General features: G+C 42.1%; 1 protein-coding gene across 2 annotated transcripts; it reads right to left on the reverse strand.

Moving 5' to 3' along the window:
* Positions 1-1,480: 1,480 nt before the first annotated feature.
* STEEP1 (STING1 ER exit protein 1) lies at positions 1,481-13,849 on the reverse strand. 2 transcript variants are annotated; one of them, NM_001034219.2, is given in 7 exon segments: positions 1,481-1,914; positions 3,476-3,568; positions 4,170-4,259; positions 4,778-4,916; positions 6,603-6,644; positions 12,050-12,167; positions 13,665-13,849. In NM_001034219.2, coding segments are annotated over 7 exon segments (669 nt in total). In that variant the 5' UTR covers positions 13,789-13,849; the 3' UTR covers positions 1,481-1,851.
* Between the last annotated feature and the right edge of the window lie 1,021 nt (positions 13,850-14,870).

Here is a 14,870-nt window from a genome sequence, read left to right on the forward strand (position 1 = left end):
CGAACTGAAAGCAGGGTCTTGAAGAGATATTTGTAGCCAGTGTTTTTACAGCAGCACTAGTCATAACAGCCAAGAGGGGGAAGCGATGTGAATGGCCATTGATGAATGAATGTGTAAACAAAATACGGTCTATGCATAATTCTATCATATTGTACAATATGGATGAAACTTGAGGACATTATTCAATGCAAAATATAAGCCAGTCACAAAAAGACAACTACTGGGATGATTCCACTCATATGAGGTTTCTAAAGTAGTAAAATCCATAGAGATAGAAAGTAGAATGGAGGTTCGAGGAACTAGGGAGAGGGGAAAGGGAGAGTTATTGTTTAACGGGTATACACATAGATTTATAAGATGAAAAAGTTCCAGAGATCTGTTGCACAACACTGTGCATTTCAAAATGGTTAAGACAGTAAATTTTATGTTACATGTTTTTTACCACAATAAAAAAAAGAAAAATATGTTCACCATCATCTGTCATTAGGGAAATGCAAATTACAAGTAGGAGATACCACTGAAAAACTGTCATAGATCAGAGGAGACTGAAGAGACGTGAAAGCTAAATGCAGTGTGAGATCCTGGTCACACAGCCCAATCCCAGGCTTTCCCAGGACTCCCACCCCTCTTTTCTCCCAGTTCTTGCTAGCTCACATCTACCCTCACTCTAAACTACTTCTCCTTCCAAATTCCGAAATCAGGAGGGAAATCGCAAAGAAAAACGCCTACTGTTTCCCATCGGCTTCTCACTACATGCCTTATGCTAAGTACAAGCCATGTGAGTAATATAAGGAGGCCATGAGTTTGGGTAAACTCTTGGAGTTGGTGATGGACAGGGAGGCCTGGTGTGCTGTAGTTCATGGGGTCACAAAGAGTCAGACACGACCGAGTGACTGAAAGGAACTGAAAATACTCTTCTTGCCTCAACACCTTGCAATACAGATGAACAGAGAAAAACATGATGCAAACACTACATCCTGGTGTCACTGAAGCAGCGTGACATTAAATATTTATGTATACAATGCTCCTTCACAAACAGCAAATGTGAAATAAAAGAGTCAACAGATAACTTTTATTTATCTCAGTTATCATTTCTTACTCTATCACGTCTCCCTCCCACATGTCCACACAAGGAAGCAACATTCTCAGCTACTTGACAGGATGGTAGCTCCCTTGGGTTGCATACCCAGATCCCATTTTCATTCAGATCAGAGGTATCTTGCCCCCTTACTGAAATCTGACTTTTCCCTCTGTTAGTACAATGTCTGATGAGGGTTGGTTTGCCTGTAGTTTTAATATTTGAGGTAAAGGGAACTTAATGCAGATTCTGGCTTGTTATGGATTTTCTCAGACAGTGGAGAGATTCAAACCCTAGCCAATACCTGCCAGTCTAAGAACAGAGACAGAGCCACGTAAAAGGATCTGGCCTGCTGTAACTTTAAATACACCTCATGCAGCTTTTTTCTATGACACATCACAATTTTTTTTTCAAAAATCTTTAAACATTTTATTAACTTTGAAGAAGGAATAAGAACAGCTCCTTTAGAAACTAGAGACACACAAGCATTGATCTATTCATAGAGCTTCTTCTACACAGATGAAGAAGTTTACATCAAATGAACAAAAAATAGAACAGAAGACATAAATACAGAAAGACAGAAAAATCTGTCTCTAGAAATCAGGTCAGATGGACTCAAAGACCTCACTGAATGTAGGATAATCACTGGGAAGCCACGTAAAGCTTTCTGCTGGAGCATAAAGGTAGCATAAGTCCATGGAGTCAAGAAAACACTCTTCTTCATCCTGATCTTAAATGCTTGCCTCCAGCCTGGGTCCACAGAAACGTCCTGATTATTTGAACTGGTTGTCAATCAAGGTTCCCTTCATTTTTGCTTTCTTGGCTTCCAGTTCAGCCTGGAAAGGAAAAAAGTTTATGTCCGGATACATGACGTGAAATTCTGACTTTCCTGCCTTATTCTAACTTCCCCAACACTATCCCCTCATGCTCATTTAGTATACAAACTAGAACCATGTATCTAAAATCATGATGGACTTCTCTGGAGGTCCAGTGGCTAAAACTCCACACTCCCAATGCAGAGGGCCTGGGTTCCATCCCTGATTGGGGAAAAAACTAGATCCCACATGCCACAGCTAAGACCCAGTGCAGCCAAATAAATGAGTATTTTTTTTAAATTAAAAAAAAATGTGATGAATAGCAACTGTTTTCCAATCTTTCTGATGTTATGATACACATAGACGATGATAACATCTGTATGGTAAAATGGGGTAAACACACAGGGCTGTGGTCAAAGGCAATCAGTGTAAGCATTACACAGCTCCAGGATCCCTGAAGAGCTGGGGAATCAGTATTATGACATACCAGTATCCTGTTCTTAGCAGAACAGGAGGAATAACCCTGTTCCATAACAGTGCTACTTAAAAGTTACAAAGTCCATAAACTGTTTATTATCAGTCCACAAAGATACAAACAATAATTGGCAGTAAGCACTTAGAAACTTTTGTAGCAATTTGACTTCCCAAGTGGCGCTAGTGGTAAAGAATCTGCCTGCCAATGCAGGAGACACGGGTTTGATCCCTGGGTCATGAAGATCCCCTGCAGGAGGGCATGACAACCTACTCCAGGATTGTTGCCTGGAGAATCCCATAGATAGAGGAGCCTGGCAGGCTAAGGTCCATAGGGTCGCAGAGAGTCAGACATGACTGAAGTGACTTAGCATGTACACCCGCATAGCAATTGGACAGAGTAATAAAATAATTTCATAAAAAGAACTAAGGCAAATTCCTTTTTATGACATTTTATAAATTAAAAACCTGCTCTTGACAAATTTTTTAAAAGGAAGATGCACTGGCCCTTCACTTCAGAAAATCTATACGCATGGCTCTCTCTAGATCACTATGGCAAGGCCAAGCGGCTCTCAAGACCCACTACCTGTGTCACCAAAAATATCCTCTACAGAGACATCAACGCCAGGATGTCTTATTTTAAAAAAAACATCAGACGTATATTATCATCAGGAAAACAGAAATGTAGGCTCCATCACACAAAGACGGGCGTGCTCAACAAAGAGCCCAGACAGTGGTGGTGGGAGCAGTGCTTTAAGCAGCAGTGAAAAGTCCCAATCCTGGCCCCCAAGCGTAGCCTCACTGTACACCTCCCATCCTGGGGGAGTGCCCGTGCACCCTGATCTTGGACTCCTGACCTTGGGCCACAAGTAGCAGATTAAATGATCACTCTGGTTGGGGCTGGCTGACCAGAACTATTATTGGGGGTTGGGATCCTGCTCACTATCACAGAGCAGGGTATGTACGGATAGCCACATGCAGGGTTAGACACCTGGCAGCCAGCTCCACCATATCCCTGAAAGACTTCCTAAAGGGTTCCCCCGCCCACCCGAGGGTCTTCCAGATGGAGGAACTGAACAGTTCAGGTCAGTGCCTGCCCCCTGCCACTCACCAGCTCCTGCAGGCGCCTCTTGCTCATGCCTTTGCGCTCCAGCTGCTTTTCAATCACCTTGGCATTCTGTGCATACGAGTCAGCAACTTCTCTCTGAGGGAAGAATGGAGCATCCTCAGGCCAGCAGTCTCACCCAAGAGGAGTAACAGAGACCTCAGGAGAAGTTTATACTCCTCGGGTTACAAAATCACTACCGAAGTGGCCGAATTAGGCTCCCTTTCCACTCTTCAGCTTTTCAGTAATCTCGGGGAGTCAGGTTTCAACTGAAACCATGTTTAAATAACAGATAACATTTCTGTGTAAACATCATTATACTGAAGTACCATAAAGGGAATTGCTTCTCCTGCTAAGGACAGATGCCCATACTGTCTGATCTGGACTGAAAGGGACCGGAAATCCCTGAGCCCAGTAGTTTTTCAACTGAAGAGGGATGCGCCCCCTAAGGCCTCTCAAAAAACAGTATGAAAAAATGACTGATTTAGTCCAACTCCCTATGCCTCATCCTACAGATGTCCCTGAAGCAGATTTCCCTGAAATCCAGGGAAACAGTAACTAGCTGCTGTCACAGTGTTCCTTAGTAGCTAGAGCGAGATCTACAAGGGAAGTTTCTAACTGTTCTGCTATTCAATGATCTAGTTTGAGAGTCCCCCTTCATCCCCTCCCATCCAACTCCCTTGAGGGCAAAAGCACTTACAGCCTCAATCTCTTCTTCTTCTTCATCAATAGTAGACACAGTCACAGAGCTGAACTTGCCCATGTCTTTAGTCCGCTTGGTCATCATCACCTGGAGGTGCAGGAAGAGGAACCAGTCTAGTTCACCTCTCTGAGCCATGTGTGCTCGAGTGTGTATGAGTGTGAGTGTGCAAGTGCCCAAGCCTGGGTGTTGGGGGAAGGAGAGGGATTGTTGGGGAAATATCCACCTCTTTGGGACAGGCTGGCCTATCTAAAAGTGCCCATCTTTTAATCTGCCCTATCATTTTCTAATATTTGACATCAAGGGTTTTCAAAATATATTTAAAGATTAACTTTCTGCATTCCATCTCTAATTGCTCACATTGGAAAAAGAAGAAATTTCAAAGGAAGTACATGTGAATAAAAGCCATACAATTTCCAACTTTACTCATAAAGCAGACTGTAGGAAAGAAAAAAGAACACACGGTAGGTGTTAAAATTTTCTAACATCTGCTTATACAAAAATGGCATCCTCTTAATAAAGAGAGCATACTCATGCACCATAATCTACAGTTTTAGGACTGCATCTGTAGCTCCATTAACCCATCTGTCTCCTTCAGTGATAATTACCTTCTTAGGAGGCTCTTGTTTCTGAGTGTATATGTTCGTTTTCCCAAAACCCTGGCCAAACTTGACCACTGCTCCATCCACAATGAAGGTCACAGGAGCATTCTTGGGCTGGGACTGGTAGAAGAGCGGCAGCCCACACCTACAAATAGCAGAGTGAATCTCAGGCAGGCCTCGGGATCCAAACCCCCAAAACACTGCTTCGTAAAGTGGGCTCAGACTCTGCAACTACATGTGTTTGTGGCATCAACTAATGATCAGCTCTTGCCGATGTTCCCCCAAAAACTACTTGATAAGAATCACAGAGGGCACTTGTTACAACTGCCAATCAGATTCCGAGGTCCCGCCCCCAGGGGATCCTGACTGAGCCACTCTGGGGGCTGAGGCCCGCAAATGTCTTTTAGCATCCCATGCAGTTCTGATCATTAGAAACACTAGTGGCAAACACTGGCTCTTGCTGCTGATTGCTTTCCAGTCAAAACTGCTGCCATTCTTCCCAGAAGTCTGGGGAACTAGTGTGGGTTCTGTCTTGTTCTGTTTTAGCAGGGCCAAAAAGCAGCACAAAGGCTCCACTGTGGCTGGTCCACCAACTAAATTCTGAGCAATCAGAACTAAGTTCACAGCATATTTTCTGTGCTTGGTCACTTCTACTATACTTTTTCAGCTAAATGAAGTAGACCCACACCCATACGATATGATTAAATTCATCCAACAAATCTAATGTGGCTGTAAACTAAAACGTCCTCTTAGCCAGTTCCCTGCTTAATTCTCCTAGTCTGAGTCTTCTGAGAGCCAAGTTCAGTTCAGTTCAGTCACTCAGTCGTGTCCGACTCTTTGCAACCCCATGAACCACAGCACACCAGGCCTCCCTGTCCATCACCAACTCCCGGAGTTCACCCAAACCCATGTCCATTGAGTCGGTGATCCAAGAGTGAACTGTAATTACATCAACGAGATTAAACTTGTTAAAGTTTAATATTCTCACTGCTGACAACCTAAAGCTGGAAATCATATGTATCTTTAAATAATACTCTCTAAAGTTCTTGGGTCTGTGGTCCTGTAATAGACTTTATAGACAGGTTTGGATTACACTACACAATGTTAGACTGAGCAACTCCACTCCAAGAGAAAATACATGTTCCCACAAGATTTATACTGGAATGTTCATAGCAGCTTTATTTGTAATAGCCAAAGCCATTAACAACTCAAATGACCTTCAATGGGTCAATGGTTAAATGAACTGTGGTGTGATGGAATACTACTCAGTGATAAAGAGGAACAAATTACCGTTACACATAACTTGGATGAACCTCCAAAGGATCATGCTACATGAAAGAAACCAGATGAAAGAGATACACATTGTATGTAGCAGAACACACACTGCAGAGTTTATGTCACATTTTAGAATAGGTAAAACCACAGCAGCAGAAGGTAGGCCAGTGCTAGCCAGGGGAAGGGGGACTGACTGCAAAGGAGCCCTGGAAATGTACTATGTCACAGGAGGGGTGATGTTATGTGGCTGTATGCTTTTGTCAATAGTCATCAAACTGTCCACTTAAGAAGGCAAATTTTATTATATATAAGTTACACCTCAATTAAAAAATAATACTATGTTTCAAAACCCATTTTTTATAGCCAGTTGGTCAGAGATGTAATTTGGCCAACTGCAGCTCTTCAAGAAGCCTACCTGCATAACTGAAGTCTGAAGGCAGGTTACAATTATAAGGATAAAGATATAACAGAGAATTGTCTCCAAATGATGCTTTTCCTAACACATCATTACCTCCACTTTCTTATGCTCGCGGAAACCCACACTGTTAATACTTACTTTGCACATTTTTTCCTGTACTGTCGTTCAATGCCTTCAGGTCTGCACAGAAAATGGAAGTTAAAAAAGATACGAACAAATCTCATAATCTACCAACCTCACTTGCCATTTCCTCAAATGTTAAAATGGCTTTTCAAAAGCTTTCCTTTCCTAGATCAGCTGTTGATTTACACATGTATTTATTTTAAAGCACTTCTTCCATCCACAGGCACCCTCCTGACAGACGAGGCAGTGTGGTAGTAGTTACAGTCACAGAAGCAGTTGGGTTCACAGTAACAATAACACCAACAATAACAACAGTGGTAATCACTTGTATAGCTTTTATTATGTACCAGGAGCTGCTCTAAAGTGTACGTGTATTAAACTCTTTAATCCTTACAACCACCCTATGAGGTAGGTCACGTTATCATTCCCATTCTACAGATGAGGGTGAAGAAGCACAAAGCAGTTACACAGTTTGCCCAAGGTCACAGAGCTAGGAAGTAGAATAGGTTGAACTCAAGCCCTAGGTTGAACTAAGGTGGTCAAGATCAACAGCCCACACAACATTGCCTTAGATAATCAACTGGGAGGTAAAGGCTCTTCCATTCATCCAGTTGCTTCATAGAAACCTGGGACTCATCTTTGTCTTCTCTTTCCCTCATCTCCCACAATCTACTTCATCCACAAATCCTGTGGATTTTAGCTCCAAAAAAGGTCTTGAACTTACTTTTCTCCACCCTCCTGCCACCATCTCAGCCCAGTCCACTAGTATCTCTTCCCCAGATTATTGTCCTAGCTACCCCCCAGTCTCCTCCCTTCCCCTTCCTGTTTCAACTTTTTAGATTAGCAGTATGTGCAGATGGTATAGAAAAGAGTATAAAGTGAAAGGTAAATATCCTCTCCACTCATCTTCCACGCGCCCGGTTACCTCCCCCAGCCCCAGAGGCAAATACTGTTACTGGCAAATACTGTTCCTCCCTTCCTCCCAGAGTTGATAACACAGCAAAGTTTTCTCTTCCTTTTTAGACAAATGTAGCCCACCTGTTCACTTACAGTGAAACAGCCTCTCTGTTCACTTAAAAATGTATCTTGGTTAAAAAAATATGTGATCCTTCCCAATCAGTTGAAAAAGAATTGCCTCATTGTTTATAAGGACTCCATTCTATCTATTTGTATGAATGAACCAAAATGTCTTACCTGATGGGTAAATCCTCCGAGTGTATCCACTTCAGATTCTGATAGATAACAGCCAAATTACTCTGCACAGAAGCTGAACCACTGTATACCCCACCACCAACGTGAGACTTCCCGTTTCCCTACAGTCTTACCAACACAGTATGTTATTAAAATATATGACGACCAATCTGGCATGTGAAATATGAGATCTCAAACTTTGCATTTCTTTTTTTTTTAAAGAGTGAAGTTAGGCATCTTTTCATATATTTAATAGACATTTGTATTTTCTTTTTTTTTGATGAACAGTCAGTCTATTTTTGACCTACTGAGTTGTCATTTTATTCTATTTTATTCTTATTGTTTTGTGTTGTGTTTTGACGGAGCTGTGCAGCACGTGGGATTTTATTTCCCCACCAGGGATCAAACCTGCGCCCCCTACAGTGCAACCGTGGAGTCTTAACCACTGGACCACCAGGGAAGTCCATCTCTTTATTTTATATTAAGGAAACTTGCAAATGTTAAGGGTTCTTGCAAATATTTCTTCTCCAGCTGGACATCTGTCTTTGACTTTTCCCCCCACGTGGAAATTTTAGACTTTTGTGTGATCAAATCAATCGTGTATATGATACTTCGTTAGGACTTCACCACTCTAAGTTCATAAAAATAAAAATTCTGAGCACTTATTCTAGAACCTGCTTCCATTACTATCTCATTCTTAATCATTCTCCAAAGAGAGTCAAGAGTGGCTTCCCAGGACAGCTAGAATAAAACACAAACTCCTCACCGTGGCCTTCTAGGCACTGGCTGGGCAGAGAATCCGGCCCGGCCGCATCTCCTACTTTCCTCCCCACTCACTGTGACCTCTCCACACCAGCCTTCCTCTGTTCTTGGAATAAACAAGTGCTTTCCCATGTCTGATCTTTCACACTCACTCTTCTCTCTGCCTGGAATGCACTTCTCACCTGTTGCATTCTCATCTTTTTTGGTGTCAGTTCAAATACCACCTAGTTGTAACAGCCTTCCCTGAACACCTTTTTGAAGAGGTTCTAATGTGATCCTGGATGAGCCCTTTGTTTCATTCGTATGACTTTCCATAATCATAATTACTTTAGTTTTTTGTCGTCCCACTAGACTGTAAGATCCATGAGATCAGAGATCAGCAGAGACCATGCCTGTCTGTCTCACACTCTATTCCCAGAGCTGAGCACAGTACTGCAATAAATACTGACTAATTGAATTCTTAAAAGAATTTAAGTTTAGTGAGGAAAATTATAACCACAGAGGTAAGTTCTTAGATGGAGGAAAGTGAACAGGCTGACAGGAACACAGAGGTGGCAGCACCAAATCTGTCTGAGGCAGTTATGGAAGGCTTCGTGAGGTGATGTCAGCAGTCCTGATAGAAAAATGGGATTTCAAGCAGAGGGGCAACTCTGTGCAAAAGGTAAAACAGCAGAGCATATTCAGAGAATTACAAATAGTCTAATGTTCTTGGGACCTAAAAAAATCAAGGGAGTACTACTGATCCGGTAAGACATAAAAAAAAGATTTTAAGATTATACTATGAATAACTCTACACCAACAAACCAGATAATCTAGATGAAAAGGACAAATTCCAGGAATGATAGAATGACACAAACTACCAAAATTCACTGGAAAAAGAAAATCTGACTAGACTATGACAAGTATAAGGAGATTGATTTAGTGATCAAAAAACTTTGCACAAAGAAAAGCCCAGGACCAGTGGCTTCACTGGGGAATTCCTCCAAAAGTTCAAAGAAGAATTAATACCAATGCTTCACAAACGTTTCAGAAGAGGAAGAAACACTTCCCAATTCATCCTGTGAGGCCAGTATTACCTGAACGTCAGACAAAACTATCACAAGAACAACAAAAACAACAAACTAGAGATCAACGTTGCTTAAAATTATACAGACAAAAATCCTCAAAAAAAGAAAAAACCGAATCAAGCAGCATAGAAAGGATTGTACCACATGGCCAAGCAGAATTTATCCCAGGAATGCAAGATTGGTGCAACATACAAAAAAATCAATCAATGTGATACACTATAATAACAGAATAAAAGAGAAAAAACACATGATCATCTTAGATGCAAAAAAAGCATTTGACAAAATTCAAAGCCCCTTCAATATGTTAGAAAGAGAAGGCAACCTCCTCCTCCTTATAAAAGGCATCTATGAAAAATTCCTATCTACTAAGCCACATAAATGAACATCATATTCACTGGTAAACAACAAACCTTTCCTCTAAGATCAGTTGACAATTCCAGTTACAACAGCATCAAAAAGAATACAATACTTAGGAGTAAAGTGAACAAAAAAAGTGCACAACCTGTGCACTGAAAACTACAAAACATCACTGAAAGAAATTAAAGAGCTAAGTAAATGGAATGAAGTTCCATGTTCACGGACTGAACACTTAATGTTGGTAAAATGGGAATGCTTTCCAATGAATCTACAACTTCAACATAATCCCTAGCAAAATCCCAGTTGGCTCTTTTTTGGCAGAAATTGACAAGCTGATCCTAAAATTCACATGGAATCGTAAAGAATCCAGAATAGCCCAAAAACAGTCTTGAAGAAGAACAAAGTTGGTAGACTCACACTTAATTTCAAAACTTAATACCAAGACACCATAATCAAGACAGGATGGCAGTGGATGTGGAGAGTGACAGGTCACAGGGCACGTGTTAGGCAGACCGCCATATTTTCAGGAACCGGGGCCCCCACATTCAGCTGGCTAAAGAGCAAGGGTACGATCACACTGAAATGTTGCCCTGGCTAGGAAGGGAGCATGCTCAAGTGGGCCCTTGGAAAGACTGTTCATGATTAGAGCAAGAACTATGTCAACCAAGGGGGAAGTCTACCATGCCTTGTTGGTAAACTCTGAGAACTCTGGCCCAAGAGAGGCACTTGGCCAGAGACCACTGGCCTGGGCAATATAGGGCACTAAGGCTGGACCCAAAGCTGGCTCACTCCCAGGATCAGGCTGACTGGATTCCAGAGTTGCCACTGCAGTCTGGGGCCACCCAGTTTTCTGGCCTAGAGGTGAGGGCATCTGCCTTATAGTGCCACAGGAGCCTGTGGCTTAGTTGTGTTGTTAGATTACTGTCTGTATTAACTAATATAATACATGTAATAAATATTTCAATAATCCTAAAGACAGTCAGTTAATCATTTTCAAAATCAGAAACCCAAATAAAGGTTAACCGAGAGAGGAAAAGCACAGAGAATGAATTTGCTTTAGACAGAGCATGTTATTTACAATCTTCCCCAGTGTTACCTGGGGGGCCTTCTTTTGTGAATTTCATATGTTTTATAATCTGCACCCTCCATTTGTATATTGTATATAACCGGTTTTCTCTTCAACTGCATAAATCTAGCCTGATTTGGCACTGAATGTTGCCTAGCAATAGTTTCTAACTCTTTTCATCAGTGTGGGCTGGTAACAGTTCGGTTTCTTAAATACACATAGCTAGATGTCAGCTGGTAGCTTTTTCTGGTTCAACACTAGAATATAAGCTCTGTAAGGGCAGGGTTCTTTGCTTGTTTACTGGATGTAGTGTATTGCCTATAGATAAAATCCAAACTTGTCTACTTTAGCATTTTATTCTGCCCCTACTCCAGGCTCCATGAACCCCTTCTGGTAAAGTAACCTGGGCTCTAGCCACAAGGGACTATTTAAATTTCCCAAGCACACCATATTTGATGCTTTTAATGCTTCCATAGTCCTTCCACTGGGAATGTTCCTCATCTACTTGGTGAAATCCTAGTTCAAGGCCAAACACAAACGCCACCACCTTTTGGTGTCTTTCCTGACCACCAGGCAGGCAAGATGACCTGCTTCTGTCTGTTTTCCCAGAGCCTTCTGTTCACACCAGTATTTTATCATATAACAATAGGTAGTCCATTCCCTTGTTGAGCTATGAGCTCTTTAATGGTAAGGACGGTGCCTTACTCATCTTTGCAGATCCAGTCCTTAACACAGTGTGCCCTGGTCTGCTCCAAGAGATTACAAGTTGAATAAACTCATTTTACTTGAAAAAACCCCAAATTACAGCTATCAAATGACAATAGAATCACATTTCACCATTTCACCATAGCACAATAAAAACATGTATTCTGTATTAATAGAAGTTGAGAACCACCACAAATGTCAAAGTATTGGGCCCCAAATACATGACCTGTTCGATACTAGATGGGGTATTTATACTTCTCAGAACTAGACCCCAACACAAGCAGAAAATCCTAGACAGAACATCAACGTCTTACCTCCGAAGATATATAGTCTCCTCGTCTTCGGTGTTACAAAACTTGTGGGCGTGTTTGGCACCATCAATCACACGGGACCGGTCCCGGGGCCTCATGGGCAACTTCTCTAACTGACAGTCTAAAGGAATGAAGAAAGATTTGGTCACAAGAGTCACTGAAAAATTCCCTGAGGCAATCAGAACTTTTCAGGGGAGGCCCTTTGCACTGTAATTTTTACTACAATTATCACATTTATTGAAGGCTATTATTAAATTTTCCAACAAAAAATGACTTGGTGTCAGAAGACCTGGATTTTAGCTCCTGCTGTGATACTGGTGATCTTCGGCAAACCCCTTCCTCTTTGGGAGTCTTTCCCCTTATTTGATTATATTACCTCAAAAGTCCTTCCCAGCACTGCCTTTCAAGTTTTCTATGGGTCTTTCTGTTCCCGGAATATATGCTTAGGAAAGGAGGGGCTTGGACTAGAGTGGTAGAAATGGAGGTGGTAAGTAGTAGTCAGATTCTGGATAGCTTTTCAAGGAAGCACCTGAAGAATGTACTGATGGGCTGAACGCAGAAGTCAAGAAAGATTCTGAGATACTGGGTGAATAGTGGTACCACTGATGTGATAGGGAAGTCTGAGAGGAACAGTGGAGATCAGAAAGTAGGGGATCAGGAAGTTAATTTTGAACACGGTCTCTTTTTAAAAATTTTATTTAAGTATAGTTGATTTACAGTGTTGTGAGAACATGGTCTCTTTTGAGAGGCCTATTAAACATCCAAGTGGAGATGCTGAATAGGCTGAAGTTTAAGAGGTGCAGGTTAAAGAGGAACATTTGAGAGTCATCAGCATACAGATGGTATTTAAAGCTTGGGAATGGTTGAGATCACCTAAGGAGTGAGTACAGATTGACAACAGGTAAGAGGAATGAGCCACAGGGCCGTGCAATGCCTCAAAGTCTGAGACAGAAAAGAGGAGCCAGACACTGAGAAGTGTGAAAATCGAGGTAGGAGGAAAATCAGTAGAGTGCAGAGTCTTGGATGCAAATGAAAATGTTTCAAGAAAGACGGACTGATCATCTCTGTAAAATGCTACTGAGAGGGGGATTTAAATGGGCATTGATAACTGAGCACTGAAACAGGTAACACGTTCGTTAGTACTTTGACAAATAACGTTTATATGGTTAAGTGAAAAAGTGAGGGCAAGAAGGAATGGGAAATGATGCAGAGACAGCCCACAGACGCAATTCTTTTTAGAAATTTTGCTACAAAAAACGCAAAGAAATGAGGTTATAGCTCGAGGAAAACGTAGGCTCAATGGGGAGGAGTTCTTTTCACTTGATAAAAGCTATTACAAAATCCTTGTACCGGGCAGAAAGGTCACAAAGTTTCTAGAGGCAGAGAGGGAGAATAGGGAGTATATTTTTTCTAAAGGAGGAATTTCCTTTTGAAGGCGGTCTGCATACAGAATTACAAGATGAAGCACAATACAGAAAAGCTCCCTGGAGTGAGGCGGCGATGGGTACGGAGGATTTTAATGGAGGGGAAAATCTTCAAAGAGACGCGGCTCTCAGATCACAGCCAGGGGAAATCCGCCCTCGAGAACCCGAAGTTGCACTCCTTGCAGACTACTCACCCAGCACCAGGACCATCTGGCCGCACAAACAGTAGTAGACGTGAAGGGGCTTCTCGCCGTCGTCATATTCCTCCCGGTCCCGGGTGTCAGAGCAGACGACGGACCGGGACACTACTTTAGGCATACTTCAAAGCGGCAGCCAGGAAACGCTAAGCCAAAATTAAGGGTCGCGCAAAAGTGACGTCACACACGCGTCACAGCTCTCTCCAACGGAAAAGTTGGTCACGTGTCAATGGTAGTCACGTGAACTTCCGGGCCTTACCATTAGTCTAAGATCCACGGGGGGGTTCCAGGTGTCTGCCAGAACCTCCTTTGCCTTGACCTAAGTTCTGGGGGGGAGCTTCCCTGGTGGCTCACTTGGGACACTCTTAATCATTTAAATTATTAATTTATATTACTATACACATTATATATGTATATACATATATGTAACTAGAAATAAAAAAGGGCTATTTACACATTATATGCATAATACATATTTTAAATGTGCCTCTAAATGTGATTTGATTGGCCATCTAAAGGAGCTCAGTTCTGGGTGTTCATTGGAGGGATTGATGTTGAAGCTGAGACTCCAATACTTTGGCCACCTGATGCAGAGAGCTGACTCATTTGAAAAGACCCTGATGCTGGGAAAGACTGAGGGCAGGAGGAGAAGGGGACGACAGAGGATGAGATGGTTGGATGGCATCACCGACTCAATGGACATGGGTTTGGGTGGACTCCGGCAGTTGGTGCTGGACAGGGAGGCCTGGCGTGCTGCGGTTCATGGGGTTGCAAAGATTTGGACACGACTGAGCAACTGAACTGAACTGACTGATTCAGGATGAGTACCTAATGAAGTCGAGGAATCTTAGAACTTGAGATCTAGTTCACATAACATATAATTCACCCTTTCAAAGTGTATAAATCAGTGGGTTTTAGTATATTCACGAAGTTTTGCAACTATCACCACTACCTAATATTTTCATCATTCCCCAAAAGAAATCCCTTAGCCGGCACTCTTTCCACCTCTTTCCCAGCCCCTGGCAACCACTAATCTAGCTTTCTGTCTCTCTGGATTTGCCTCTTCTGGAAATTTCTAATGAATGAAATCATACAATATGTGGCTGTTGGTATCAGGTTTCTTTCAGTTTTGTTTCCAAAGTTCATCCATGTTGTACCATGAATCAATCAGTTAAAATAATGAATCACTAAAAAGGAACCTCA

The sequence above is a fragment of the Bos taurus genome, chromosome X, assembly GCF_002263795.3.
Source record: "Bos taurus isolate L1 Dominette 01449 registration number 42190680 breed Hereford chromosome X, ARS-UCD2.0, whole genome shotgun sequence".
NCBI lineage: Eukaryota > Metazoa > Chordata > Mammalia > Artiodactyla > Bovidae > Bos > Bos taurus.

Excerpts from the sequence above, each read along its gene's own strand:
- STEEP1 (XM_059883305.1), bottom strand. The coding sequence starts at position 13,788 with ATGCCTAAAGTAGTGTCCCGGTCCGTCGTCTGCTCTGACACCCGGGAC. Across the intron at positions 3,569-4,169 it reads AAGAAGAAGAGATTGAGGCT|AGAGAAGTTGCTGACTCGTA; the intron begins GTAAGTGCTTTT and ends TTCTTCCCTCAG. Across the intron at positions 1,915-3,475 it reads AGAGGCGCCTGCAGGAGCTG|GCTGAACTGGAAGCCAAGAA; the intron begins GTGAGTGGCAGG and ends TTTCCTTTCCAG.